This window comes from Gambusia affinis, linkage group LG05 (genome assembly GCF_019740435.1).
Source record: "Gambusia affinis linkage group LG05, SWU_Gaff_1.0, whole genome shotgun sequence".
NCBI classification, from domain to species: Eukaryota; Metazoa; Chordata; class Actinopteri; order Cyprinodontiformes; family Poeciliidae; genus Gambusia; species Gambusia affinis.
This window is the reverse complement of record NC_057872.1, coordinates 15,795,512-15,822,487: the sequence shown is the minus strand read 5'-3', so window position 1 is coordinate 15,822,487 and position 26,976 is coordinate 15,795,512. Positions and strand designations below refer to the sequence as shown.

The following is a 26,976-nucleotide window of genomic DNA, read 5'->3' as shown; positions in this document are numbered from 1 at the left end:
CATCTTTGAGATTCTGCACAGCTATTTCTGATGCAACAATGAAGCTTAGTGAGAATGGGCTGATGTTCATGGTGCTGCATAAGCTATTTCTCTGACAAGAACCAAGTCTTTGGAGAATAAACTATTGTGGCAGCTTACTAGACGTTAACTATCTGCACTCACTGTTGATGCACATAATGGGGGGAGAAACTGCACTCAGTTCATACCAATGTTGACGCACCATACAGGCTTATAGGGAAGTGTATCAGCATATGTTTAAGAATAAACATGATACAAAAATGTATTCAATTTCATATTTGGAGATATTTTTTATTGATATCTTAGGAATTATGATTTGTTTGGCTTTTGATCTGTTGGTTTTTCTCCTACGAGCACGTTTACATTGACATTGAGTTAACATAGTCTATTGACTCAAAACCTTAAGTTACAAAACATTGAGATATTACTTTATTAAAATTGAACAAAGAGAATGATGTTGCTGATTTTTCTTTTTTCGACAAAATTACCTTTTTAGCATTAGTCAGGTATGACCTTGCAGCTTCCTGTAAAGCCTTCAACTCCTCATTCTCCTCCATTGCCTCACTTCCTTCTCTTTCTTGGTGTTGTTTTGCTTTTTCCCACTGGAGGTAGCACACCCAGCCGGACAGATACCAAACCTAAGAGATACAGATCGAGAAGGGTAAGTTGGAGAGACTTCAGTAGCAAAAAGTAAGCGCTCTTAATTTCAGTTAGATTTCTGCATTAAGAGAGAGGGATTTCCGAACTGATGACACATGACAGGAAGGATACATTTTTTTTATTGTATGCACACAATTATCTGACTGAAAGCTGCAGCTGCAGCAACTAAGGCTCTTTGTACCAGGGAACTTTATTAAAATGTGTTACTGTACAATCATTACTCTTCTTAGATTACAGGAGATTAACCTGAAGTCACCTTCTGCTGCAGCTGCTATTGTTCCAGGTGTTCAGACGTTTCAACAAAGGGTTATTTGAGCTAAGGATGGACATTTTATCCATCCTTCCCCCAATGGGGGAAAAATGCATCATTGAGGACTTTTGCCAACCTAAAAGTAAAAGAGTATGGCATTGTGGTAAAATGCACTTGAGCAGGTGTATCTAATAAAGTACATAATGATTGTACATGTTGCTTGTATCAGAGTAATTTGGGTTTCTGTGTCCTGAAATATTTAACTGACACAGAGGCAGAAACAAGCAGGAGATGGGGCGTGCTGTGGTGGCGTAGGGGATAGTGCAACCCACATTTGGAGGCTTTGAGTCCTTGACGCGGCCGTCGCGGGTTCGATTCCCGGACCCGCTGGCATTTGCCGCATGTCTTCCCCCTCTCCTTCCCCCTTTCCTGTCAGCCTACTTTCATATCAGGGACACTAGAGCCCACAAAAAGACCCCCTGGAGGGGAGAAGAAAAAAAAAAAAAGAAACAAACAAGCAGATGATGCCAAAACAACAGGAGCACATGCTGTTTTTGTACTTTCCTCAGAAATCAGATTCTGAAGCTTAGGATATGTATCACACCTGAGCAGCAAACATTAAAAGAAACAACAATGTGTTCACCATTGCACTTGTTGACCACCCCAAATATCAGTAGATAGAGAAAAAAAAGAAGGGGGAAAAAAGAAGGGATAATGCTATAAATCAAAAAGTTCAAACAGAGGTGAATATTTTAACTCCAAGTATCTGCTCCGAAATCATCGAGTTTTCTTTACTTCCAATCGTCATGCTTCTTGCCTCTGGATAATCGCATCAACTGAGATGCACCAAGCCTTCCATCTTTAAAAACAATCACGTCTAACTCACTCCAAACTCATCTAACTCACTCCGAACTCGGAGGTGTGTGCGCGCCTCTCATCTGAGGCCAAAGATCACCCACCCACTATTCTTCAAGCACCAAGAAACAAATATTAGCTTTATTCATTATTCATTGAGGGTAGCGGCAGTGGGAGACACAGCACCTTTGACAAATCAACCATTTAGCTAACAAACACATCGTGGCATGGCACGCTGAATCCAGAATTGTCGCCCAGCAGGCTGAGTAGGAGGCTACCCCTGCCCCCTGCAGCTGTGCTTATCACAACCGCAGCAACGATACAAAAATAGGACTCTGGTGTTGTTCCTTACTGTGGTATTTATTTCGAATGCAAATCAGCAAAAAGCGTGAGAATATCATTGGAATAAATGATGTTTAAATTAAATTCCTAATTCAACATTAGTTATCTTAAAAAATGTGAAATTTTTACATTTTTTGTGACAGATTGTCCACCACGAGATTCAAGGAGGAAACAAAAATGACTGAAAAGCGAGCTAATTAAGAACTTAAAGAAATCTATTCCTCTCAGCTACGACTTCGCACAAAAGCACACATATTAGAAGGAATCCTGACTGTGTCAATCAAATCGCAGGCTCTGTCATAATTTCAAAGTCAAGCCGCATCTTAGCTCCCATATGGCGCCACCAAGGGAAGAACAAAGCGATCATGAATCAAGCGAATACCTTTGAAACAAGATTGGCAAAGTACCAGCTCGGTTGTTTGTGCAGACTTAATGTTATGTAAGTAGGGTTCCAAGCTTTGAGATGCAAGAGTGCAAGCAGGCAGATGTGAGAGCTCAACACTTATCAGCTGCACAGAGGAGGAATTGACACAAGGAAGGAAGCGAGATGACGAGGGTTGTGAGTTGTGCCTTGTTTAAATATGTCTCCCTTATGCATTTCTTGTCTTGTCATTTCTTGTCTGTAAAATGAACAGAAAAAGAAAACTGACCATTTGGACCAGTGATTTTGTTTGTTTGTGTGGCTGGGTGGAGGTCCGCTTACATCAACGATCTCAGGAGTGAGTTTAAAAGTTCAGCCCCCCGATGGCTGCTCTCAATCTGGCTGTGGAGGGGTTTGTGTGGGAGGCTGAGCCTGAGGGTGGAGGGCAGGGAGGGAAAAAAAAGAGAGAGGAAGAGTGCTCTTCTATGTAACGCTAAGCGACAAACTCCCATTTTCTGCTACTGACAGGGGATTTTTAGAGCAGACTGGCACATACTTTTTACTGAACCACTAAAAATACAGCTATTTATGCCACCATGGAATAGGTGCCAACTCCAATATAAGAATGCTTACGGTCTTGGTTATAAATTGGCATACCTAAATTATGGATTATTATTCACTGTATGTATAAAAATTAACAGAAGTTGATGTCTTTAATAAGGCTGCCTCTTGTGGGTACCCTGTCCATCGAAGGGAAAAAAAAAAAAAAAACAGGACAAACAACCCTGCACACACACACACCTAAGGAGAATTTAGAGAGACCAATTAACCTGACAGTCACATTTTTGGACTGTGGGAGGAAGCTGGAGTACCTGGAGAGAACCCACACATGCAAGCCCCATGCAGAAAAACCCAGAGCCAGGAATCGAACCCAGGACCTTTTGCTGCAAGGCAACAGTTCTACCAACTGCTCCACTGTGCAGCCCTCACTGTCATGAAATACGCTAACTGGAACCATAAATCAAGTCCTTTTTCTTTCCGTCAAGATTTATTTTTTATAGAAATGTCTCTTAATTTTTTCCCCAAGTTTCATGACACAGTTTGCAGCAATACGTCTGTATCTGTGTGTGCATATTGCTCACATCAAATGACCTCAATTCCAGTCACCGATTGGCTCAGTTGAATCAACAATTTCAAAAGATAGAGCTAAACTATTTTCCTTTAAAATTCTACTCATAACTGATAAGAGGCCTATTTTAGTTTATTTATATTTCAATATGATCATTTTCAGCATTCTAAATTTAATCTCAATCTTGGGAAAGTGAAAGACTCAAATTTAATCTTCAATACACAGGAGTCTAATACCACTGGATGCACATTTATCTTTCACCCTGATATGGCCATAATTTATTATAATAAGGTGTGACATTAATACCTGCTTATATTTTTGTTTTTCAATAAAACCAATCAGACCTTGTTTTATGCTTTTGTTCATATTTTTCCTACAAGTTATGATATGGTATGAACCAAATGACTAAATCTAATCATAATTATTTTTATTTTTTATCAGATTGGTAATTGCAATAATCCTGTGCCTGTCAAGAAATCCACAAAAATTCAGAAAAATAGATATATTTTTAATATATATACAGACCCTGCCTGTAACAGCCTGCTCTTGGTTTGTACGATTTCTCTTCCATTGATCCTCTGAAGTTTAAAGTTGCCATTTTCCTCCCTACAATAGTAAATGAGGCCTCATAGCTGGATGCTATATAACAAGCTGTTCCTTTTCCACTGTCCCTTTGTGCAGTAACATGTATGATTGGGTCCTGCTTTTATGTCTCTCTGAAAGACCCTGGAACTTCGTCTGAGGCCTAGTTTTCAGACACGGGGGCACAAATTGTTCTAAATTGCAGTGTAATTGTCTGTCTTTCCCATACCTTTGATACATTCAGTTCCTCCACTTGAACCAGCAATACGTTGGGCAGTATGGGAAAAATTTCCACAAGTTTTATATTGCCAGTCTTTTGCTTTAAAGTTGCAGCAGTTAACTTTTATAAAACTGTCAGTATATCCTGACAGTACAGTGTGAGACAGATGCACAATAAAAAATATATAAATCATAAAGCTCCTCTGCCTCCTCCCTGTAGAGAAATGCAACACGCATGCTCATAAAAAACCAATCACAGCCAGGAGGCGGGTCTTAGCACTGTTCAAAATGCTTGTGTATGTGCTTCCTCAATCTTGAGCATAGCTCAAGAATGCCAGTTCAATGCAGCTGTGCTAAGGGCGGAGAAACAACTTACTGTTACAGAAAAACTGTTTATCCTCTGTCATTGGTGGCCATGTTTACTAGCTGGTACATTGACGGCACTGTAAGGAAGGAGCTGTGGCAGCAGAGAGCAAAGGGAGGATGTGAGCAGTGCGTACATGTGCATGATTGACAATGCTAAGACCCTCCTCCTGGCTCTAACTTATTTTCTATAAACAAACTGATGCACCACATTCTCATAAATATACGCCGTCCATTATTATCGAGGAATCATCTGGATATGGATCCTTATCCAATTTGGTGATAAACCATGATTTTCAAAGAAAGTCGGAGAACTGCATCACAAAGCAAAAGTGATAACTAAGTGGCCCAGGGACCCAGTCAAGGACATTTCTGGTTACTAGCAAGACAACAGTATAGATCTTAACCCCAATAAAAGCCTATAGTCATTCCTCAAAAAGTGACTGGACCAAAAAAAAAAAAGAAAGTGATTTGAAGCACTTGTAGCACAAGAATAGTTCACCATGTGCCAGGATTTGGCCCAGAGGTTTTCATCCAAAGTGGCATTATGGATCAATTGCAGAAACCGTCAAAAAGAATTGCTGATATTGTGAATACAGAAGCTTTGCTTAAAATTGATGTATTTATCAATAAAAGCGTGTGAAACTTCTAAAGGTTTATTATTAAATGGCAATATAACCTAGAAGCAAATCTAAGTCTAAGACTAGGTAATGGTGAAGCAGCAACATTTCTCATAAACTGAAGTAATTGTCACTCTCAAAATCTCTGGCAATGGCTAACTAAGATAACATTACTGGATACTGAAATAATCCCTTTCAGTTCCCAGTTCAGTTCTGTTAAGCAAACAGAAATACAACTGGTACTTTATTACAGTATGAGCCACTATTAATGTAAAATGTTTGTTTTGTGAACATTGATAATAAATCTTATTTGAGTCATCTTTTTGGAACCACATCTAATTCTACAAAACCCTGCTAATATAAAGATGACAATAATTCTGAGAGTAAAGTCTTTTGAGATTACAATACAAGTGGAAATGTTGATACTTTTAGCCACAAACAACACCTCAGCTGAAAGAACTGAGCCTTTCACCTTCTCCAGTGAGGATACAGAAATGGGCACTGCATCATGATAATTAGACAACAGTTTGCAGTAAAACTGATAAAAATGGGTATTTTAATCCATTGGATTGACAAGTAATAAAACACAAACATACTTTGTTTTTTTTTATCAACCAGCTTGCTCAGCAATCATAAGAGACAGACATGTTCCATTAGAGTGATTTTAACCACCTGAACCTTAAAAATTAATTGTCAGAGTTCTTGAAGTGAGGGCAAGTTACTTTTCATTTTTGCACCAAAAAATTATTTAAATCTGACAAAAGCTTTGACTGGTTGAGCTCTTGCAGCTCATTAAATAATAGCATTTTAGTCAGGAGAACTGTGAACTATGAAGCCTTTTTTGCGGGCTTGATGATCATTTTTGGTGTACCTGGTATTTGTCTTGCAGGCTGAATAATAGGTGGCACTTGAGAACATAAAGTCAATTCATTATGACAGAGTCAAAGTTCCTAAATATCTGATTTAAAATAGCTTCTTTTGTCAGGTTGTCTGAGAGTCTTTTGTGTCTGAATGATTCCTAGGTTGGAGTTATTTAGCCTAACTAAAAAAAAAAATACCAGTGGAAAAACCAAGTGAGAAAAGAGGCTAAAGTAAAAAGATAAATTAAGACTTTATGATCACAAGATCTATGGATTTAAACATAGAAACTGCAAAAACACCAGCAGCAGGAAAGTGGATAGAATGTATTAAGAAAGTCTTGCACAAAAACTATATAGATGATTACTTGATGACTCAAAACCCTTACACAGTACTGTACATGACTTAAATTCCCTTAAGCATGTCTTATTTACTTATTTCATAAAGTCAATGTATTATTTACCTGAACAACTTCATCATCTTCTTCCAGAAGACCCTCCAATACATCTACTGCCATCTAATAAAGAAAGAGAAAATAAGATAATGAAACAGAATAAAGAAAAAAACTCTTGTACATACAAATGCTCATTCTATAGAGAAATAAGCTAAATGTACTGTGAGCAATGGCTTTAAATAAATTTGCAGTAAACAGTAACATTGCTGTTGGCGTTGTTGTGCATCTTCCAGGCAGCTCAATCAATGACAGTGATCAGAGGGTCTGATAAGTATCTAAGGGGTCAGCGTCCCCATTCACAATGTCATCAATACCAACAAGACAACAGACACGGCAGTCAATATACACACTCATGAGTGCTTATCGCACAGTCAATAATCACTGCAGACACTGTTTCCAATGGCCCTTTTAATCATTTTACTGACAACCTACTCATACCCTCCCTTCACCTCATAGAGCAAGAGGCCCAAATAAATCTAAAGATCAACTTGACACGTTGTCCATATTCCACATCACTTTCAGGGTGTTTGTCTGAGTCACTCTCTGTAGTGTCCTGGAGAGGCGGGCTGAGGTCTCAAAGGAGCCAAATGTTAGCTGACCTTTGTTGGAGCGTTGTCTGTGGGAAGTTTCCATTACAGAAATCAGAGCTCAACTAAAGTAGGCAGCATGTTTGTTTAGCTCCGTCTCTCTCCATGTGGAACCTGTGGTTTGTGCTGCCTTTGTGAGTCTCTTTGTGTGTGTGTGTGTAAGGCCCCAGGTGATGATATATTGATTTTTGTCAACTTCAGGTTGGAGGCGACCGCTAGCCAATCACCCGTGGTGAAGGGCAAGAATAAAAGACATACACGCACCCCCGCAATTGCACACATACATACACATAGAGCAAATGCTCAACAAAAATGTGACTTCAACAAGCTGCACTTGCTTTTTTTTGTTTTTGCTAAGGCAGAATTATTAGCTGGAGAACTTCCCAGTTTTTTTTCTCCTCTTCCTGCTGCTTTGTGGAGTTTCTTTTCATTAAGGCAACGTGGTTTCGGTGATGATAAAGAGGCCCACTGCCTGCACAGACTGAGTGAGAGTCGGGTTAATTGAGAGTATCTCGTTAAGACTGCGCAAACGTGCATGTCAGAGAGTCAGATGATTGATTGCTAGACCAATTATGAGCAGAGAACCTATTGTCCTAAATTAATTAATGACTGATTAAAAGCACACAAAACAAAAACAACCAATCTCACCCGATGAGGGATGGATTTATGCCAAGCGCCACAATTATCTCCTCTACTTTCATTGTCTCACTGCAACACATGAGCACAAAGATAAAGTGCCAAACGATAAATATTTAGTGTTTCCATTCTGTGAATAGTTCGCAATCTGTTATGCTACAAACATAAACTTTCATGAATATGACTGAGCTTATATGTCACACACAAACTGAAACAAGTGCTTGTGAACTCAGTGAAATATTTTGTTTTTCGAAACTGTCCGTATTCATATTCAGCCCTCTGAATTGTCAAGCCTCTAAATAATATATAGTGAAACCAAATACCTGACAAGTCATTTAGTGAGAACATAGACTTCACCTGGTGGTAAATCTTTCTCAGTATAAATCCAGATGTTCTATGAAGCGGGTTGTTGGAGAACATTCATGAACAACGCATCATGACATGTGGAGAGGTTTTAGTGAGGCTTGGGTTATAGAACACTAACCCAAAACTGAAAACCTACAAAAATATTTTAGTCCTCCTAAATAAGTCGGATATGGAAAGCATTGATTACAGAAGCAGCCAAGAAGCCCATTGCATCACTGGAGGATCTACAGGGAATGCTGCTGGTGAGAAAATGTGTAACCAGGATATATTAGAGGTTGTAAAACAACTGAAATTGGAACTGAGGATCAACTTCTAGCACGACAATGAACATTAAACCACATTCACGCGTGTCCAGATACACATTAATATTTTAATGATCTGAGATGCTTTCTGTCCAATCTGACTGAGCTTAAACTATTTTGCAATAAGAATAAGCAAATATGCCTGCCACTTAATATCAGAAAATGGTAGTTCTACAAAGTACAAAGTAGCATTCATTTTATTCACACATATTTGCAACTATTTGCTACTTTGTGTTACTCTACCAAATAAAATCTCAATAGGAAACATTGACGTTTGTTGTTGTAACATGACAAAATGTTGTAAAGTTTATTCTATTAGATGGGACAAAAGATCTGCTGGAGTATTAAATAGCGGATAGAACAAGCAGTTTTAGAGCAGCAAAAATAGAACAAGAGGTATATCTGGAAGCGAGGACAAGTGAGCAATGATAACCATTATATCGTCTCCAACTTCTTAACTACACTGGTCAGCCCAGGGGCAAGTGATTAAAGATTCAGAGTTTTTTAAGCTGCTTCACGCTCTAAACAACAAGATTAATATTCCTGTGAAGATAAGAGAAAAATAGGGAGTGATACAAATTAAAAGGAGGATAAAGTTGGAAAGGAGGAGCAAAAACAAAACCAAGAGGCACATAAATACTAAAAACAATACAATCACGCTGCCCTCTTTATTTCAAGACTTCTATAGCTAAAGAAAAGCAGGACTCTGGGGAGGAACTCATTTATAATGTTCACTGTGCTCAAGTGCAGTTTGTGTGTTTGTGTGTCGTCTTCAGGCAATGCTGTTTAACAGAATCATTTTACTGGAGCGTGCAGCAGAGACTGGAGAAAGACAAATCACTTTACAAGTGAGGGCGCGCCATAGCTCACACACATGCAGACACACACACACACACAAACAGGGATAGTTACAGCGAAGTAAATTAATCTAGGAGAAGTCTATGCAAACTCTGCTCGTGAGCAATATGGGAGACACAAGCAGCACAAGAGTCTAAATTTAACGACAGAAGCGTTTAGTAAATAAATAAAAGTGAACGCAAGTGACAAGGTGAGTAGGTACGATACTATCCACCAGCTTGTGTGACAACTGCACTGAAAGATGCCGTAATGGCTGTCAGGAAAAGGTAGCTGCCCGTTTCCCCGTCTGCTGTGTGACAAGTAAATCAGCAGCAATGACAGATGATGATGATGATGATGATGACGTTTGTGTGTTTATGTGCTTGTGTCAATGTAAGTGGGAAAGAAGGGAGCTCTGCAGGACACTTGCAAAAACAGAGAAACAAAACTTTTATTGTCTTCACGATTTTAAAGAGTGCCTGGAAGAAACAGGCTTTGCCATTTCATTTTTAAATTCCAGGAAAAAAAAGACTATGGACAAACAACAAAAATGCTTTAGTTTGAATTATTCTACAGGAGTTTGTAGTGGTACAAATAACTGTTATTTTGTTTAAAAAATATATTTCTTGGCATGTTTGTTTCTTTTGATAATATGCTTAAATTAAATATTCGATTTATCTAAAATTATCAGTGTGAAATTACATGTTACTGCAATAAAATTTATTTTACGGCTCTTAACACATCTTTAGCAGGGGCACTAATAAATGTAGAGGGCTCTGTAATTATCTTTCAGCTCATATTCCATTAGCACTGTGAAAGATGACATTTCTGGCATGCATTCATGTTGTGAAATGAATCAAAAAGGGGGGAACGGATTTGAATAAGTATTTTTGGCTAATTGTCTTTCCCAAATCAAGTAGGAATGATCAGAGAATGTGAAATCCACTCATGTGGGAGAACTTTTTTCTTGTTCCTTTTCCATGCCACATTTTTGGAACAGCTAATTCTCAGGTCCAGTCGTCATTCAAATCCCTTGTTTATAAGCCATTTACGATTTTCAGTTTTAATGTGTTGTCAACAAAAATAAGTAAAAGCTCCATCTTAAAATATATATTTTAAACCACCTTAAAAGTTCTACACTTCCTGGGGAAAAAAAGGAGGAAAAAATCTTTAGCTTTGAAAGCATTGCATTTAACATTAGTTTTATTTAACACACCAATTTTTATGTCTATAGCTGAATTAACTTTTTGTCTGGCTCTGGTATTTATGAGGATATAGTCACTGTGCTGTGAGGAGTCTTCAGTAGATCTTAAATCTTCTTAATGGGGTTGAAGCAAGAGATCTTGGGTGGCCAATCAATGACTGAAAATTATGTTTTATCCTCCCTAAATGACTCTATAGATGTTTCAGCCAGTTCAATCCTGGCATTCAATCATGCTCCTCGCTCAGTAAAATTGGCTTAGTTTATATGTCTGCTTGATAGAGGAGAACATTTTGAGCTAAGCAGAGAAGTTGTTTTTTTATATGTATTCCAGAATTACATCCTGGAGAAATGGAGAAGATCTAACTGGACTGACAGATGGAGAGATGGACACGGATGGGATTAAAAACAGAGAAAAACATATATACAAAGGTAAATTACATCCTGTAATTCTGGAATAGCCACTGTAGCCACTAGTGACCTGTCCAGTGGTCACTAGTGGCTGCTGGATATAGGCATCAGGAAGATCTCAAAGGATCTGGCTGTTTACAAAGAGCTGCATCCAAGCATATTATTGGCAAGTTGAGTGGAAGGAAAATGTTTACAAGAAAAAGGTGCACAAGCTAAGCTAGGACTGCATCTGGAGTCAGTGCATTAAGAACCATTACATAGAGACATATCTAGGACAAGTGATGCATACAGTATGCCGCCCTCCTTGTGTTAAGCCACACTTGAACACCAGAGTTGAAAGTGTCTTATTGGATGCAAGGAGAACGAAAGTCTGAATTGTTGCTTAGTATAGCAAAATCCTGTTTTAAGACAAAGTCATTTTTGTTTTTGATGATCAAGATACCAGAGCTCATTAGAAAAGTGGAGAGGTACAGAATTCAAGCTGCTTGATGTCCACCATCAAGCTTCAAGTTAGGGATAATTTTGGGAACCATGTCATCTGCTTATGTTGGTCCATTAGACTTTATGTCAGGATACTGGCCTGGCCTAAGCCTCCTAGAGTCTATAAGATATAGTACAGATGATGAGAGACAGAATACCCAAAAATGCAGAGGAGATGAAGGTTGCTATTACACTAACTTATGCTCAACCTCTCTATACCACACCGCATTGATGGCATATTTTATGCAAAAAGAACTAAGACCACATACTCTGTATATACAGTAAATTACATGATTACACTTTTTATTAGACTGACATTTCTGCAATAGGAATCATTTTTCAAAGTCTAGTGTAATATTCAAATTTTCTGAGAAATTAAATTTAGGGTGTTCATTAGCTCTAACCAATAATCATGAAAATGAGCAAATAAGGGCTTGAAACAGGTCACTCTGTAGTAAGTATACATTACACAAGTTGCACATTTTAATTAAATTATAGCATTAGATCAAAGCACTTGCATTATAAGCGGGACTTTTTACCTATTTGGTGGCTTGTTTTCTGTTTTGTTCTGTTTAGTTCCCTCTTGACAAGGCGGTGTATAGCCTTAAAGGTAATGGGGGCAGAGGTGTTATTTTACTGAGCCAAAGGTCGGTGGTGTGTTAGCTTCTTGTTTAAACTGTCATCCACTGAAGAGTTCACAGCTGATGAAGTGCTGTCTGACACCAACAGACAAGGGGGAAAAAAATCATTTTTGGAGATTGAATCTGTCACCAGCGTGCAATACAGAAACACATTTCTCCCCTAACTTACTAACAAGAAAATATATTGCACAGGCAGAGACGATGTGGCACAAGCCATAACATGCAGGGTTTTTTTTAAACAACATAAATGAGAATGTACAAAGTTAAAATCTATTTATGAGCCAAAAAAGTGATAGTAAAGCATAATTTTTAGATTAAACAACATCAGTACTATTGATCCTGCAACAACCAAAAGATTGTTGCAGTTTATTTGCATTTAAAGAAGAAACTTAGATTTAGGTCTTCATCACTAAATCTGCAGACTGGAGAAACAATCAGATTTTAGACCAGTAGGAAACAGTTATTATAGACTGAAAAGAAATGGGGTAAAAAATGAAGCTATAATATAGATGGATGGATAACATGCAGGTGAATTAAATAAACCAACAAATAGAACAAGGGGTGGATGGAGGGATGGAGAAGATCTAACTGGACTGACAGATGGACGGATGGACACGGATGGGATTAAAAACTGAGAAAAACATATATACGAAGGTAAATGGAAATACAAAGGTTTTTTTACACTTGAAGTAAACACTATACTTTTACAGAACTGTGTATGAACCCTTTAATAAAAGCACATCTACAAGTTATACAGCAAAACATAAACCAATGACAAAGCGTGTTCCCTCCTAATTCATGCAAATCGAGTCTGGGACTTGACTCCTGAAAAAACATAAAGCTCAACTAACTTCAAAAAATTTCAGACTTCTGGTGGCCAAAGACTAATTCGACTGAACAATACATTCTCTTGACATACCCATGTTGGTATATATGGTAAATTATGTGACATTATAAAGCTCTGAGCACAGCCGAGGCTCAGGTTTCAGGCTTGATGACACCAACAGGAGGATGAAGACAAATGACATGTCAGAAACTATGGACTGAAACGCTGTCATTTCACTGATGCACCTGACAGCACATGTCCCACTCCCCCCCCACACACACACAAAGATGTAACTGCAGCTGAGCTCTGTGGGTAGAAGAGTAAAAAAACTTTTTTTTTTTTTTTTTAAAAAGGGACACTGTGCACATTTCCTGTCAGTAATAACCATAAAACACCCAACAAGATTGACTAGAAATTAATCATTGGATCACAACAGAAAATTGCTACACTGCTGTTGGTGTGGCAGTAATCGTAGAAAATGACTTCAAGCGTTAATGATTGTTAGGAGGTTCAGTACCGAACTGAAGGCAGCGAGCCACTGAAATTGAGGCCATTTAAACTGGAAATTGATGAGTGATTTAGCAGATGAGTGTGCTGTTTCAAAGATATGGCAGCAATTCATCAAAACAGAGGTTCATTGTGATTTTTTTTTTCCCCCTCCATTTTCTCTCCTCCATCTCCTCCCTTCTGCGGTTCCCCCCCCTCCAGCCCATCTCTGTAAATACCACTCTTCAATTATTGACACTAAACTCTGAAGGGCATAAAGACCAGGCATGGCCTTCCCACCTCCAGTGCTATTCAGCAGAAAGAAAAGCTCACGTACACACATAAAGAAATGCCAGGCCGGCCTCCTGCCGCGAATCACGCACTGACTGGCCAAAACAGAGCGTGCAAGCACAACACACTGCAAACACATTACCTCATACTCCTCTGACTCGATAAGCAGTTTGGCTGTGGTGATGCGAGACTCGTACGGAGGGATTTCATTCTGGAGGAAGTGGAAGAAACAAAAAAAAGACAGAAAATAATAATAAAGGATGATGTGGCCACCTTTGGAGGAGTGTTTACACGAGGAAAATCAAACAGAGTTCTTCCTTCCTTTGTCTGATAATAACACGATCCAATTTCAGGCTGCAAAATGCTCCGCAGCTGCATGGCTGTTAATCTCAGTCAAAGTGTCAGCAGGCTGAGTTCGGATCAACCTGCAGGTGAAGATAAGAGTCATAACTGTGGAGTTACAGGGGGTTTGTTCTACCAAATCATCACAAAACCCTTTCCTGTATCACATTATTCTTTTTTTTTTTTTAAATGAACCCTGATATAATTTATTTGGAGATATTAAAATCTAGCACTGCAGCCATTATTTTTCCCCATTAGAGTGACTCCTGGTGCTGCCTTTCATATCAGTTTTTTTCACGCACTATGACTTAACAGCACACGTTTGTGAAGCGCTTGTCTCATCTTTTTTATTTTTTAATGTTCGCCAGTTCATTATCGCCTACTTTTATTTTTTTTTTATCTTTGCCGATGTCCTTAACGTCCGCTGCAAAGCACACTGTGACAGCCAGACTAGTTCAAAAAGGCTTTTTGAAATAAACCTGAATAAAGATGCACCAATAAAATTGGACGGTGACAGAATACCACCAGTTTTCCAGCTTCACCAGCGAGTCGGGAGCTCAGTTTTGTTTGTCCTTGCACCCCAAGGCTGCAAGGACAAACAAAACCCAGGATAAAACCATTACCAGTTTTAATACTTTATGTGAAAAAACGTTTAGATATCTGGATTTGTTTTTAAAAATTAAGTAAAGACAAAGCTGTTTTTGATCATTTTATGGATTAACCTCCTGGTTTTTGACTGTCCAAAACACTCAGACACAAGCAGATGAGAGTGAGCTTGTATTGGGGGTGAAAACCCCCTATTTAAACCTCGCTCTTTAAGAAGCTTCTACTCTTTCGGACACTCTGCCTTTAGCATGTCATCATTTCGCCTCCATTATGGGGTCTATAACTGTTCTTAGGAGCATTATAGTGAGAAATCATTTCTATGAAAAGCTCAGCAGACTTGCAGTTCCACCAAGTGTTTGCTAATTGCTGCTGCCGCTAGTTTGTTGGAGTGGAGAAGACAAAGGGGAGTGGTGCTCTGTAAGATACAAAAAATTGTTTTGCTATGGACAGAAATGCATGCAAAATTAAAGTTAAGCATACTTAGCATTCAATATATTTATTACCAACCTTCATCACTTCATGTGACTGATGGGCATATTTCTGTGACTTCAATAGTCTTCTGCACTGAGCTGAAATATAAGGCCTCAAAGGTCCAAGGTTTTAGAAATGCACAGGCCAATACTAATGCATAAAGCAGTGTGAGATGTTCATGTGATGGAGCAATAGCCTAGATATTCTGAGCTGCACTTGCATAAAATAAGCTTAGTAAAGTTATGCTACAATATGTAAGTTCTTGGTAAGGGACAAACATGCATGTTTAAATTACAGGTCTATTTCTTGTTATTCTGATTAATTCAATTGAATTCCTATGTAAACATTAAAACTGTGAAAAATCCCCAGAGCGAAAGCAAAAAGAGTGAAAGAGGCTATCAGAAGATTTATGTTGTCTTGTAGAAATAATAATTAGAGGCATCGCAATACACACACTAATAATGAAGCAAAACTTAAGATTTTCTTACACCGCTGCCAACAGCAACACTCTTTAGTGAGGCTGCTGACACTAAAGTTTAGAGGAACATGGAGCTTATTAAGACAGGTTTGAAGAGGTTAAGAATGAAGCAAAATTCCTCTAGTTTATTATTTTGAACTTTTAAACTCCTGATTTTATTAAAGACATTGGATTTGAAAAGTTTGGCAGCTTTTGGAAATCTTACAGTAGAGTTAAGCTAAGCAACTGCACTGTCCAGGGAATAAGCTACAGTTTCTATAAGCCTAAGTGATGCTGTTGTCCTTTCTGCACTTCTCTCTAACTGGTTGCCACAGTACAGCAGCTGCCTCCATATGGACTTGGCAGATTTTTTTAAAGACCAACTGCCATTCCCTTCGCTGATTATCCCCAGGTAGGAACAGGATTCGAATGGGGAGCCTCTGGGGCCTCTGCTCTACTACCTGAGTCACCGCCACCTGCTAAGGGCCCCAAAAGTTCTGACTGCTAATAACAAAAAGTAAAGATGCTAAAGTTACATTAAAAAGTGACCTCTGTGATGATGCTTTTTTTAAATTGTTATTTTAAAGGCTGTGTTAATTCTAAGACTTAAAATGTTAAGATTAAGATCAAAGCCAGAGATCTGAACTTGGCCACAAAGTTCTGATCAGTGCATTTCTTAACCTGAATACTATTTGTGGCAGTGAGAGAAATAGCAACCAGAAAACAAGCTTACCTGTGTTTCTTCTTCTGTCGTGGAGGAAGCTGCACTTTGCTTCTGCGCAGGTAACCACATGCCAACACTTTTCAACAGGTATTCCTTCCCTTCCTAAAAACAAATGAAAGATCCATGTGATGATCAAATTGTGTAAAGTCTTTTAGATATGTCTTCTACAAACATAAACAAATGCAAATATTCTCGTATTACACACTGGTTAATTGATTCTCCACAGACATTAATGACCAAATATTATGATTTAATTTAATTATTGTAAATAATAATCAATGCAGCTTAGCTGAAAAAAAATAAATGTTTGTTTGAGGATGTATGGATAGCTAAAAAAAAAACTGGGGCAAGCCTGATCCCTAAAGGCGTCACCTGGTACTGCACTGGTTGAACTCTTGACTACTTCCCAACAATTTAAAGAAGAACGATTTGAGATCTTGCTGAAAACTTACTCAAACCTGTTGAACCTAGATCATATTTGAAGCTCAAGGCTGTTTCCTGCTCTCGACACGGATAAATGGAGCAACAGTGAAAAAGCTACGTGAGTTATAATTAAAATGTTACTTTCATGCTTCGTTAAAACTCCATTAACTCCCAGGAATCCATTGAGACAAAATATACTGTAAATGCTCCTCTTTAATCTTTATTGTTAATTTTAACCCATGATAACCCACAGTGATAACTACTCAACATCCTGCTGCGGTCAAGAGTTTGTGATTTCAAAACATTAACGAAATGAGAATGTGCCTCGCCAGCGGTGGTGACAAAAGACTGTTTTCTGTAAGTAACGATAAGTTTCCACTAACTTAAAAGCTACAACACATACTAGAGAAACTTCTAGTTTCTCTAGTATGTGTTGTAGCTTTCAGTTTCTCTAGGAGTAAGAAAAAAATATTTTGTCCCCTACATCACAAATATAACTCTTTATTTTTTGTTATATTGTAAAATAATCCATAATTTTTTTTTGTATATTTTTTGTTATATTGTAAAATAATCCATGATTATTTTACAATATAAAAAAAAATAAAGAGTTTGATTGATTTAGAATATGTTTTAGTTTCAATCTATAAGATCAATGCATATTTAAAGTTTAAAAAGATATCAAAGCAATAATTTTTTTTCTTTTTATACACAGAATGTATCTATATTAATAACTAATTAATAATTATCAATTTCTGGTCTATGATTGAATCAAAAAGCAGAAAATACACCCCAGAAAGTTTAAGGTTGATCGATAAAATTCCTCAATTTTCTATTTAATTTACAAAAGATAGATAATGTGACTTTCTCTTTGTTGCAAAACTATCTTTTGAAAATAAAACTATAACCAGGTAGGGTACATGAAACCATTAAACCTCAAAGAAAATCAGAAATTGTCACTAATCAGGAAAATGTGAGCAGTGCATATCTACAAGAGTTTTATTGCACTTGTAAGTTTTTAGTAAAATAAAATTGATAAAAGTAAATTTTTAAGAGATATCATTTCACCTATGTAACACATGTATGAATAAATACATATTCAGTCACAAATGATATTGTTTCAATAATGTATGTTCACAATAAATTAATTTACAACACTGATTTATGAATAAATAATATATTTATTAAATACCTCACACTGCAGGAGGTTGGGTGATGGATTTATTATTATATTATTTTTAGTAAATATAATTATGGATGCATGTAGTTTACACAAATCCTCTATGTTCTTCCAGGATAGAACTGTAAGGTTGATGTAGCAGTTTTCTCTGAAACTGAGTCCAACATGCTTCCTCATCTCTTTCAATTTATCAGATGGCTACATGACCTCAATGATCTGCCCAGTAATTAACATTCCTATTGGCTTTACCCATCTGTGTGTGCGTAATGTAAGTGTCCGTCTGCTGATTAATGGCATACAATTCAATCTGCTCAGAATAATTAACTCGGCAGATTCCTGCTTTAATGTGGCGATAATTCATCTGGAGTCCCTGTGTGAGTGCGTGGACTGACCTGGTTTCTCTCTGTACTAAACAGGTAACTGGCCATAAGCTGGAGAGCCTCCGGGTTGTCATGGTGATACTGTAAAGCTTTTTCAATGAACCCTCGGCACTTGTCTGCAGCTCCCTCCTCCATGCTACGATCAGAGAAGCAGAAAGAGCCAAATGTGGAGTTATCGGAAATGACTAAAATGTGGGAGAGTATTTCTGGTTGTCAGCAGTGCAGGTTGTTTTGCTGCGGTACCAGAGGTCTGTTAAGTAGATCTCAGCCAGGGAGCAGTAGGCCACGCTGACATCCTTCCTTGAAGGGATCTCGTCGCTCTCATCCGTTGTTCCAGAGGCTCCAGCCTGAGCAGCACAAGGCAGACTTCCTGACTTAGAGATTATCATATAAAGTATTTAAACTGAAAACATAATGAACAGGAAAGTATTTTTACATCAATAGCTACATAACGTTAGGAAACACTTGTCTATGCTCCCAGAGGAACTTCAGTTGAATAGGCCATTTATGCTGAAAACATGGTTGTGTCAAGCAGAAAAAAATCTGAGTTATAAATGAATAACTAACAAAAAAAGCCCCAAATATCCTCTTCTTGTTCAGTGCAGCGTATACACATTCTGCAGAATGACTTATTTCAACTCAGAGATTTTTTTCTGTTAGTTCATCAGACTTAATGGAAACATCTGTACTTTAGTAATTATTTGAAGAAAGACATAAAAGCCCACTAAATATTTTAAGAACTAAGTCATGTCTAAAATTAGTTTTGTACAATTTAGTCTCATTAAAAAAAAAAAAAATTCCATGAAAATACCAAATAGTCTTTATTTTCAGCATTTAATTGATCTGCTCTTAAGATTTGAAAAAGACACTTTTCTGTCACAGTGTCTAGGATTTTTCAAGTGACTCCAGAAGATTTTAGTTAATTGTATCAAAAATCAAACACATTTATCCACGCCTTTGTTCAGGCTTTTTATTGCGAACGAGAAATCTAGTTGTTGTTTTTTTTTATAAGAAATAACACACATTTTTAACTAAACATGTAAAAATTCTAGGTGAAGGAAACAACGCCTGTGCTTCCTAAAGCTGATGATCACATGAAGGCCCTCCATCATCATGTAACTTGTTTATAGAACCTATCCTTTATAGGAGGGGTACTCTAGACCACAGCACCCTCTTGTGGACAAAACATAAAGTGTCTTAAATCTCAACTAGAATGACATTTTTAGAATGTTCATCTTAAAATTACACACACACACACAAGATGCATCGTCATAGGGCCTATTTAGATACAATTAAGAGGGTATGAAGTTGTTCTCACTAACCTCTGTTTCCTGCTTATCTAGAACCGATAGAAGAACTTGTATTCCCTTTGTGTAGTAGTCCACAGCCTCCTGGCCGGTGTGAATTTGTCCCAGATACATGTATTTGCTATGACCAACATCCGGGCTCAGATCTATTGCACGGAGAAACACTTGGGAGTTGGTAAAGGAAGCGCAAACCATTCCAATTTCACGACAGAATGAACAAAATACACAATGCTTTTGTGACTAATCAGTAGATAATGTATTAAGAAAAAAAAAGTCATAAAAGGATATTGATTTAGCTTTCTGCATGTCTCCTAATTCAGAGCAAATGTGTCCCAGCATGTCAAGAGCTTGTAGGTTGTTGGAGTCCACATCCAAAGCTCTCTGACAGAAAAGGCCAGCCATCTCAAAGTCAAAACTGTCCATGTACTCCTGAGTCTGAACACACAAGATAAATAAATGTACAGAATAAAACCTAGCCACTTTCTACGGTGATATGTTTCATTTTTAAAGGCACCTTTTCTAGTAGTTGCTGTACTGAGTACTTTTCAGCTGTCTTCTTCTTGGCTTTCTCATGCATTCTTACTTTCATCCTTTCTTGAGGTGACAAATCAACAAATCCTCCATCTGTGGAGATGAAACATAGGCGCGAATGTTTCAAAAAGTTGCTTGTGTCTCATTTAGTGATAAATGACACGAACAAATTTTACATTGGATACAACAAAAAAATAATAACACTGCACAGCTGACCCCTGTTTTGACGGTTGTCCTTCCTCTTGGGTTTATTTTTCTTCTTGTTCTTAGCTTGTCCTCCCATACTGATGAATAACGTTCGTTGCTCTTTACAATAAATTTTGCCCCTTAATAAAAAAGCTTTTCTCAAATATACTTCACGCGTGCTAAACAACTTGAACTGCAGGCGGCATGCAACACGCATGCGGTAAGTGCTGGAACTGGGTGCGCCCCATTTGCGAGTTGATGAGGCAATAGGGACGCCGTGCAGGAGTGGTTTGTACACAGTCAATCTCAAACAGTGCACTGTCGTGACATGACCATATCTCAACCGGCATGCTCGACCGACGCCTCTTTTACTGTCACTGATATTTAAATACATTTCTAAATAAAGTTATTTGATCTGCGGTTTTTGATTCCCACTCGGCTGTGTATGCGTCAGGAGGTGAGCTCTGGCAAATTGTATGTAATTTTTGCTTTTTGTAATAATCCAGGATCGTTTTGACAGATTGCCTCTAACCTCCTTCAGCTAAAACAAATATGCATAATTTGCCCTATATTTAAAAGAAAAATATTCTTCTCATTGCGATCATTCCCACCCAGGTCATTCACCGGCTGCTTGTTAAGAAACGCATCCACAGTCACAGCTACGGAGACAGATAATGATCAAAATACCAATCATACTGAATACATTTTTAAAATGTAGCAAGTAGAAACGTAAACTATTTCAAATACAGTGTTATTTTTGTAGTTTCAGAAAGATTCCGAAAGCTATAATAAAAAAATGAAGTCATAAATTGTGTTTTAAATTTACCGATCCATTTCTGAAGATGTGCTAAACTTGATCGACAAGGTGATGAGCCAATGAGGCAATGCGTCGAGTCAACGCCTTGTGACGCATCTGGAACTTTCTCGATTTCAACCAATGGTATAATACGTCAAATGGACGCAGTATTTTTTCTACATTTTACAATTTGTTGTAAATAAACGAATGACAGAAATGCGGCTGGCGGTGAAATTGCTCAACAAAATACAGCCTATACAGACCCCCTAATACTCGAGTCTTTTTTGAGGTAAGTGTAGAATATTTACGTCGAAATAATGACAAACTACAGCTTCTCACGACCGTTATATCTGCCACCGCCCTGGAGTGACAAGAAATTGAATGATAGAGCAATGTAAGGTTAGCTGAAAGGTGTTAACGCTAATGCTTGATGGTGCCACGCCAAGTTACATAATATTTTAACTTTTGCTTCGTCATATTTTAATAAAGAGTGAGCTATTCACTCGTTGTTAAATATTTCGTTGTTTATCATCCGTTGTAACTACCTGACGTTAACGAAGCCGCTAGCCTTTTAGCTTGGCTGGAGAGTAAGCAAGTGTTCAAATAATTCTATTAGCGCCGGGTCCTGTAAATACTTAAAACGTCATATGTACGGTCATTGCGTATATAATACAGCTTGCAATTTTTATATTTCATTAGAAATGTAAAAATGTAAATATAAATGAAGAACACTTCCCAAGCTAAATTGTATAGTACAATTGGTAAACGCGCAAAAATCTTTCAGAATTTTTCTTCATAATTCATCACTGCTCATATCAGTTTCGACAATAGCTCAAAAGTTTAGCTTTTTTTTTTCCAACAGCAACCTAGGAGACAGAAACCCAGAGATTACTTTGTGATGGCAAAGTAATCTGTGTGTCTTTATGTTGTCTTTAAATGTAAAATATCGAAGAAAGGAAAGGGCAATAAAATATATTTTAAGCAATACAATCATTAATACAGGATGCATAATGAGGGAGCTACATTATTATTATTTATTATTAGCAATAATTAAGATGAAATTATTGGTACTTTACATCTGTCCAGTTTAAAACTACTTATACAGAAATGTAAAATCCTTACTTAATTAAAAACACTTTTTAGAAATTATGATTTCTCTTTGAACAAACGGTCTTTCAATGATATACCTTTTTCAGTGTTCAATGTGTACGTATTCTACAGCAAGAAATTCACATTTCGTAGAATAAAAGCTGTGACAGAGAATATTATTTCACAAGTTCACAAACAAGTTTATGTAATGCTTTTTCATGTTTTATTAAAAAAATAAATAAAATAAAATGTTCTACTAATTAACTATAACTTGAAAACTGAAGAAAACAACTTGATCTAATCAGAAAGTGGCAAGAAAATGTGCCATGTTTTGTGGAATATTTTGTATTCCCATGCATGGTGGATGATTATTTTTGGAAAAAACATTCTAAGCTACTTTTTTGTAGACATGCAGAAAGGTCTTCAAGACAGAAGATTGCTTTTCTGGCTTAAACAAAAAGAAACCTTTTTTTCCCTCATGGTCAGTTTTGTTAACTTAAATCATTGAATGAAAATAAAATGTACACGGGTGACTATGATGGATATTTGAAAAATAAATCATATTTTACCAAAACCAGAATCTGCTGGTCAAACATTAAGGAGAAATGGCAATTAGTACCAGCCGGGAAATATCTATTTGGTAAATGTTTAATACAGTGATCAGTTAGGTCATTATATAGCTCACTTTGACTAGAGGGAAGTAGTACTTTACAGCACTTTGTATGAGAATATCAGTTAAGTACAAATCTGTGAATATCTGTCCAACTGTACAAAATCCAAGCGCTTCTGTTACTAAATATAACAGTTGTTTTGTCTGTTCTTGAAGTCACCTTAACCAAAGGCAAATCTGGATTTATGTTTGTGTGTTGTTGTCTGCCAGATTGATGTCATACCTATGCTCCATTTTGCTGCCAGCCCCTGAGCTCAGACGAAGTTGGACAACAGAGAGAAGTTGTGGCTAATGCCACAGGTACAGACTGCCCTGGGAAGTGGAGTGTTGCCATTTGGAAGAGACTGCATTAAGAAAAGTCGGACCAAAGGGGGCGTTACTAAGGATTTGAAGCCAATCATGTCTGAGTTAAATAAGGAGGTGGTTGATTTGGTTTGGGGAAAACCATCAGGGGGAGGAGTTTCCACTTCGATCTTCCGAAGATGGTCTCAAGGTAGGGCTTTTGTTGTGATAACCACAGTGAGTTAATGTCCATGTTTTCAGTTGTTTAGAAATTGGCAAACATTTGATATTTTATTGGAAGAATATCTCTTTCTGCCAGGCTAGTCAGGCTAGAGTTTATCAAACTATTTTGAACATTTTAAATCTTCCTATTTTATTTTTTATGTATATGTCTGTTGTCAATCCTTGTTTTATTAAAGATCCAGCCGAAATTTTGGTTGTGTGTTTAAATATCGATACTAGATGAATTATTGGCTCACTGTTGAATGAAGACTTCCCTTTTTACAGGGTTTGTTTTTAGTGAGCATGAGCAAACGGCTCTGAAGCAGTTCGAAGGAGGGCCATGTGCTGTGATTGCACCAGTTCAGGTAAGTTTCTCACTGCACAGCAGCCTGAATATTAGTTCATTCAGTGGCAACAAGATTAGATTATTGAATATTATATAAGTGGCTAGCATGACATGTAACTAAAATTCCAGTTGCTGCAAACTGAGTTTGTTTCTTTGCAGGCTTTCCTCCTAAAGAACATTCTTTTTAACAGAGAAAATTCCACATGGAGACAAATGTCAGGTAACTTCCCTAAAAAAAAAATGATTATTGGCTTTACTATTTTCCTTATCTCTAACCAAAACAATTGATATTTTCACGTTTGTCATGTTAGAAGAGGAGCAGAAGATGGCCCTGTGTTCAACACTGAGTGAAATCCTTGAGTCTGCCTGTGCCAGCCCCTCCACAGGGTTCTGTTTTGTGACCTGGGCCAAGGGACAGAGCCCATATACTAGCACGCTTTCTAAGACCCAGACACAGTCTCAAACACAGGACATGCCAAGACCGGAGAGCAGTCAGTCGCCACCGGAACAGCAGCCAAGTTAGTCTTGTATCATCGCCCACTCACTGACTGCATCTTTGGCTGCCCAACTAAATACATTTTACTGAAGTTTGACAGACAAACTCTGACAGTCTGATGTTTTGCCTTGATGGTTCTGTGATTGTGTTTTCTTGTGTCTAGCTGCTTTGGCTGCTGAGGACCTTGGCTTTGAGCAATTTCACAGCGTACTTCAGTAAGTGAACATTGTTCAATTTTTATCAAATACCATGCTAATATTTCCTCTCATCATAAATACCTTTCCCAATATAGTCTGGTAAAATGATGAATATTGTGGAGGGAGGGATTTAAAACAAACAATGAGGTTTGACAATTGCTAAAGTTCAGGATTTTTATAGTCTGCTGCATTTTTCTCAGAAGCATGACGATCATAAAAAGGAGGTCTCAATTTATCTGTCTTGGCTTTTAAAGTGAACTTTCAATTTCACTCTCCTTACAATTTGCCAACTCTCTGCTTTCATTGATTGCCTTGTTGAAAGAACGCTTACACACAAGATGTCTGTTAAAGACACACCAGCAAGGGACGTGCTGTGGTGGCGCAGGGGGTTAGCACGCCCCACATTTGGAGGGCTCAGTCTTCGACGCGGATATCGCGGGTTCCAGTCCCGGTCCCGACAACCTTTGCCACATGTCTTCCCCCCTCTCCTCACCCACTTTCCTGTCTGCCTACTGTCACAAAAAAAATACGAGCCACTAGCGCCGCAAAAAAAAAAAAAAAAGACACTCCAGCAAATTAAATATATGCACGGTTGAGCTTGCTGTGAGAAACATTGAAATTTCATCACATAGCTCCCTGACAGCTTAGACTACAGTCAGCAAAACGCAAAGCTTGCTCAAAGCAAAGAGGTGCATGCTAAATAAGACAGACGGCTTCACTGGTATTTTTTTAATGAGCAATAGGATGAGAAGTATGGCGCGCTAATCCCTAGTGGTCTAACTTTTGTTGGTCCTGTTTTGTCTTGCGTCATTTTTTTTTTTTTTATCTTTACACATTAAGGACTGGCAAACCCAATCCATGTCCTGTGACATTTTACAACCTGACACCCTTGGAATTTACTTTTTGTTGTTTCATTTTATTTTCTTATAATTTATATATATATATATATATATATATATATGTATATATATATATATATATATATATATATATATATATTTTATTTTTTTTTTCTACAATGTGCTATTCTTACTTGCTGCTCTATCCTGCAGCAAGCGAACTGTCCTGTCAGTGTCTGATCTCAGAGAGGAGGTGCTGTCTCTATACCAGTCCTGGAGGGGGTGCTGTGGGGTTTTGCTTTTCCTTTACTCTGTCATCCTCACTAAGGTAAGGGGAAAATGTAGCAAGCGGTCATTTCAAATACTGATGGCAGTAATATGATTTCTGAGATTAAGGGGATTTTAAAAAATAAAGTTATTTAGGTATAAATCGAATATTAGGTTTTCCTTTGGATACTTATTCAAAAATATGTAATGTTCAAACTTTATGTAGAGGTTGCAAAGATTTCTAAATGTTCAACGAGTGTTCTTCTTTGCTCTTTTTTGCAGGGCATAGAGAATATTAGAAATGAAATTCAGGACCCAACAGAGCCCCTCATAGACCCTATACATGGTCACGGAAGGTATACAAATCCATCTTCTTGTTTCTTTAGCATTAAGCTGATTTAAAATGATTATCATTCAAAGCTGTTTTAGTTTACATTATTAAAACAAGTAATACAAAGTAGATTTTTGTTTTTATTAAAAAACTATTATTCTATTGTTAATTGAAGACTTTGCTGTTCTTTTGTCTATATTTCTCTTTATGATGGTGAGAGCCCAAAATTAGAAGTGATGGAATGCCTTAAGCTGCATTTTTCATCCTCTGTTTATCCCTGTTTGATACATTGGGGTCTTTTGTCAGAAAAACCTAAAGGATTTTGTTGTTTTAACACTTTTCCATTCATTTCTTGTAAAGCACATTTTGTATTTGTAAACCATATAAATGACTGGTTTAATACAAATACATTATCCTTGCCTACTGCACCTCTAAACCCGCTGCTGGTGTCTCCCCCTGCCTGCAGCCAGCTCCCACATATTAACAAGAAAAAAGGTATGCAGAACAAGTGGGAATAACATCTCTGTTTTCATGATCACAGCATGAGCCTTAAGTTTAATTTGGGCTTAAAGTTGACCATTGTCTCAACCTCTGCGACTCTCAGTTGCACAAAATCAGTTTAAGTTTGAGTTTATGGATGCGAGGGAGAGCTGAACACATCATGTACATGATCAGAATTGTGAAGTTCAAAGTTTCTCTCAGAAATGTTAGTGGCTTTTAAGAACATATTTATTTTTAATATATTACGTAGAGCTCTCCCTATTTTCTTCACAAAGCACATATGTGCAAAGCAGATTTTGTTTCTTATATAAACGTTGTTTTTCTTGTCCCTTTTTCGTTCAGTCAGAGCCTGGTGAACCTCCTTATAATCGGCCATGCCGTCTCTAATGTGTGGGATGGAGACAGGGAATGCTCTGGCATGAGTAAGATGTTGATGTTGTTGAAAAATAAATCTCATTAACACGCAGAGCAAGTGGTAATCCTAGTTTTAACCATATTTCTCTGAGATTAGTCACTGGTTTAATCTCATATCTTCACATATTAACAGTAAATGACTCAATC

General features: G+C 37.5%; 2 protein-coding genes across 2 annotated transcripts in view; one reads left to right on the top strand and one right to left on the bottom strand.

The window, feature by feature from the left end:
- Window positions 1-20,989, bottom strand: part of si:dkey-12j5.1 (probable assembly chaperone of rpl4) — a 28,377-nt gene extending 7,388 nt beyond the window's left edge. Inside the window, exons 1-10 of the mRNA XM_044117702.1 lie at window positions 20,410-20,989; window positions 20,177-20,286; window positions 19,951-20,097; window positions 19,678-19,827; window positions 18,599-18,702; window positions 18,368-18,491; window positions 16,385-16,477; window positions 13,918-13,986; window positions 6,721-6,774; window positions 507-656 (exon numbers count right to left, since the gene is read on the bottom strand). Coding sequence (XP_043973637.1) covers window positions 507-656; window positions 6,721-6,774; window positions 13,918-13,986; window positions 16,385-16,477; window positions 18,368-18,491; window positions 18,599-18,702; window positions 19,678-19,827; window positions 19,951-20,097; window positions 20,177-20,286; window positions 20,410-20,773 — 1,365 coding nt within the window. The 5' untranslated portion in view covers window positions 20,774-20,989. The remainder of the gene's footprint in view (window positions 1-506; window positions 657-6,720; window positions 6,775-13,917; window positions 13,987-16,384; window positions 16,478-18,367; window positions 18,492-18,598; window positions 18,703-19,677; window positions 19,828-19,950; window positions 20,098-20,176; window positions 20,287-20,409) is intronic.
- Window positions 20,990-21,286: 297 nt separating this feature from the next.
- Window positions 21,287-26,976, top strand: part of mindy3 (MINDY lysine 48 deubiquitinase 3) — a 28,896-nt gene continuing 23,206 nt past the window's right edge. Inside the window, exons 1-9 of the mRNA XM_044117703.1 lie at window positions 21,287-21,464; window positions 23,145-23,427; window positions 23,724-23,803; window positions 23,944-24,004; window positions 24,096-24,302; window positions 24,444-24,495; window positions 25,530-25,644; window positions 25,866-25,939; window positions 26,758-26,837. Coding sequence (XP_043973638.1) covers window positions 23,226-23,427; window positions 23,724-23,803; window positions 23,944-24,004; window positions 24,096-24,302; window positions 24,444-24,495; window positions 25,530-25,644; window positions 25,866-25,939; window positions 26,758-26,837 — 871 coding nt within the window. The 5' untranslated portion in view covers window positions 21,287-21,464; window positions 23,145-23,225. The remainder of the gene's footprint in view (window positions 21,465-23,144; window positions 23,428-23,723; window positions 23,804-23,943; window positions 24,005-24,095; window positions 24,303-24,443; window positions 24,496-25,529; window positions 25,645-25,865; window positions 25,940-26,757; window positions 26,838-26,976) is intronic.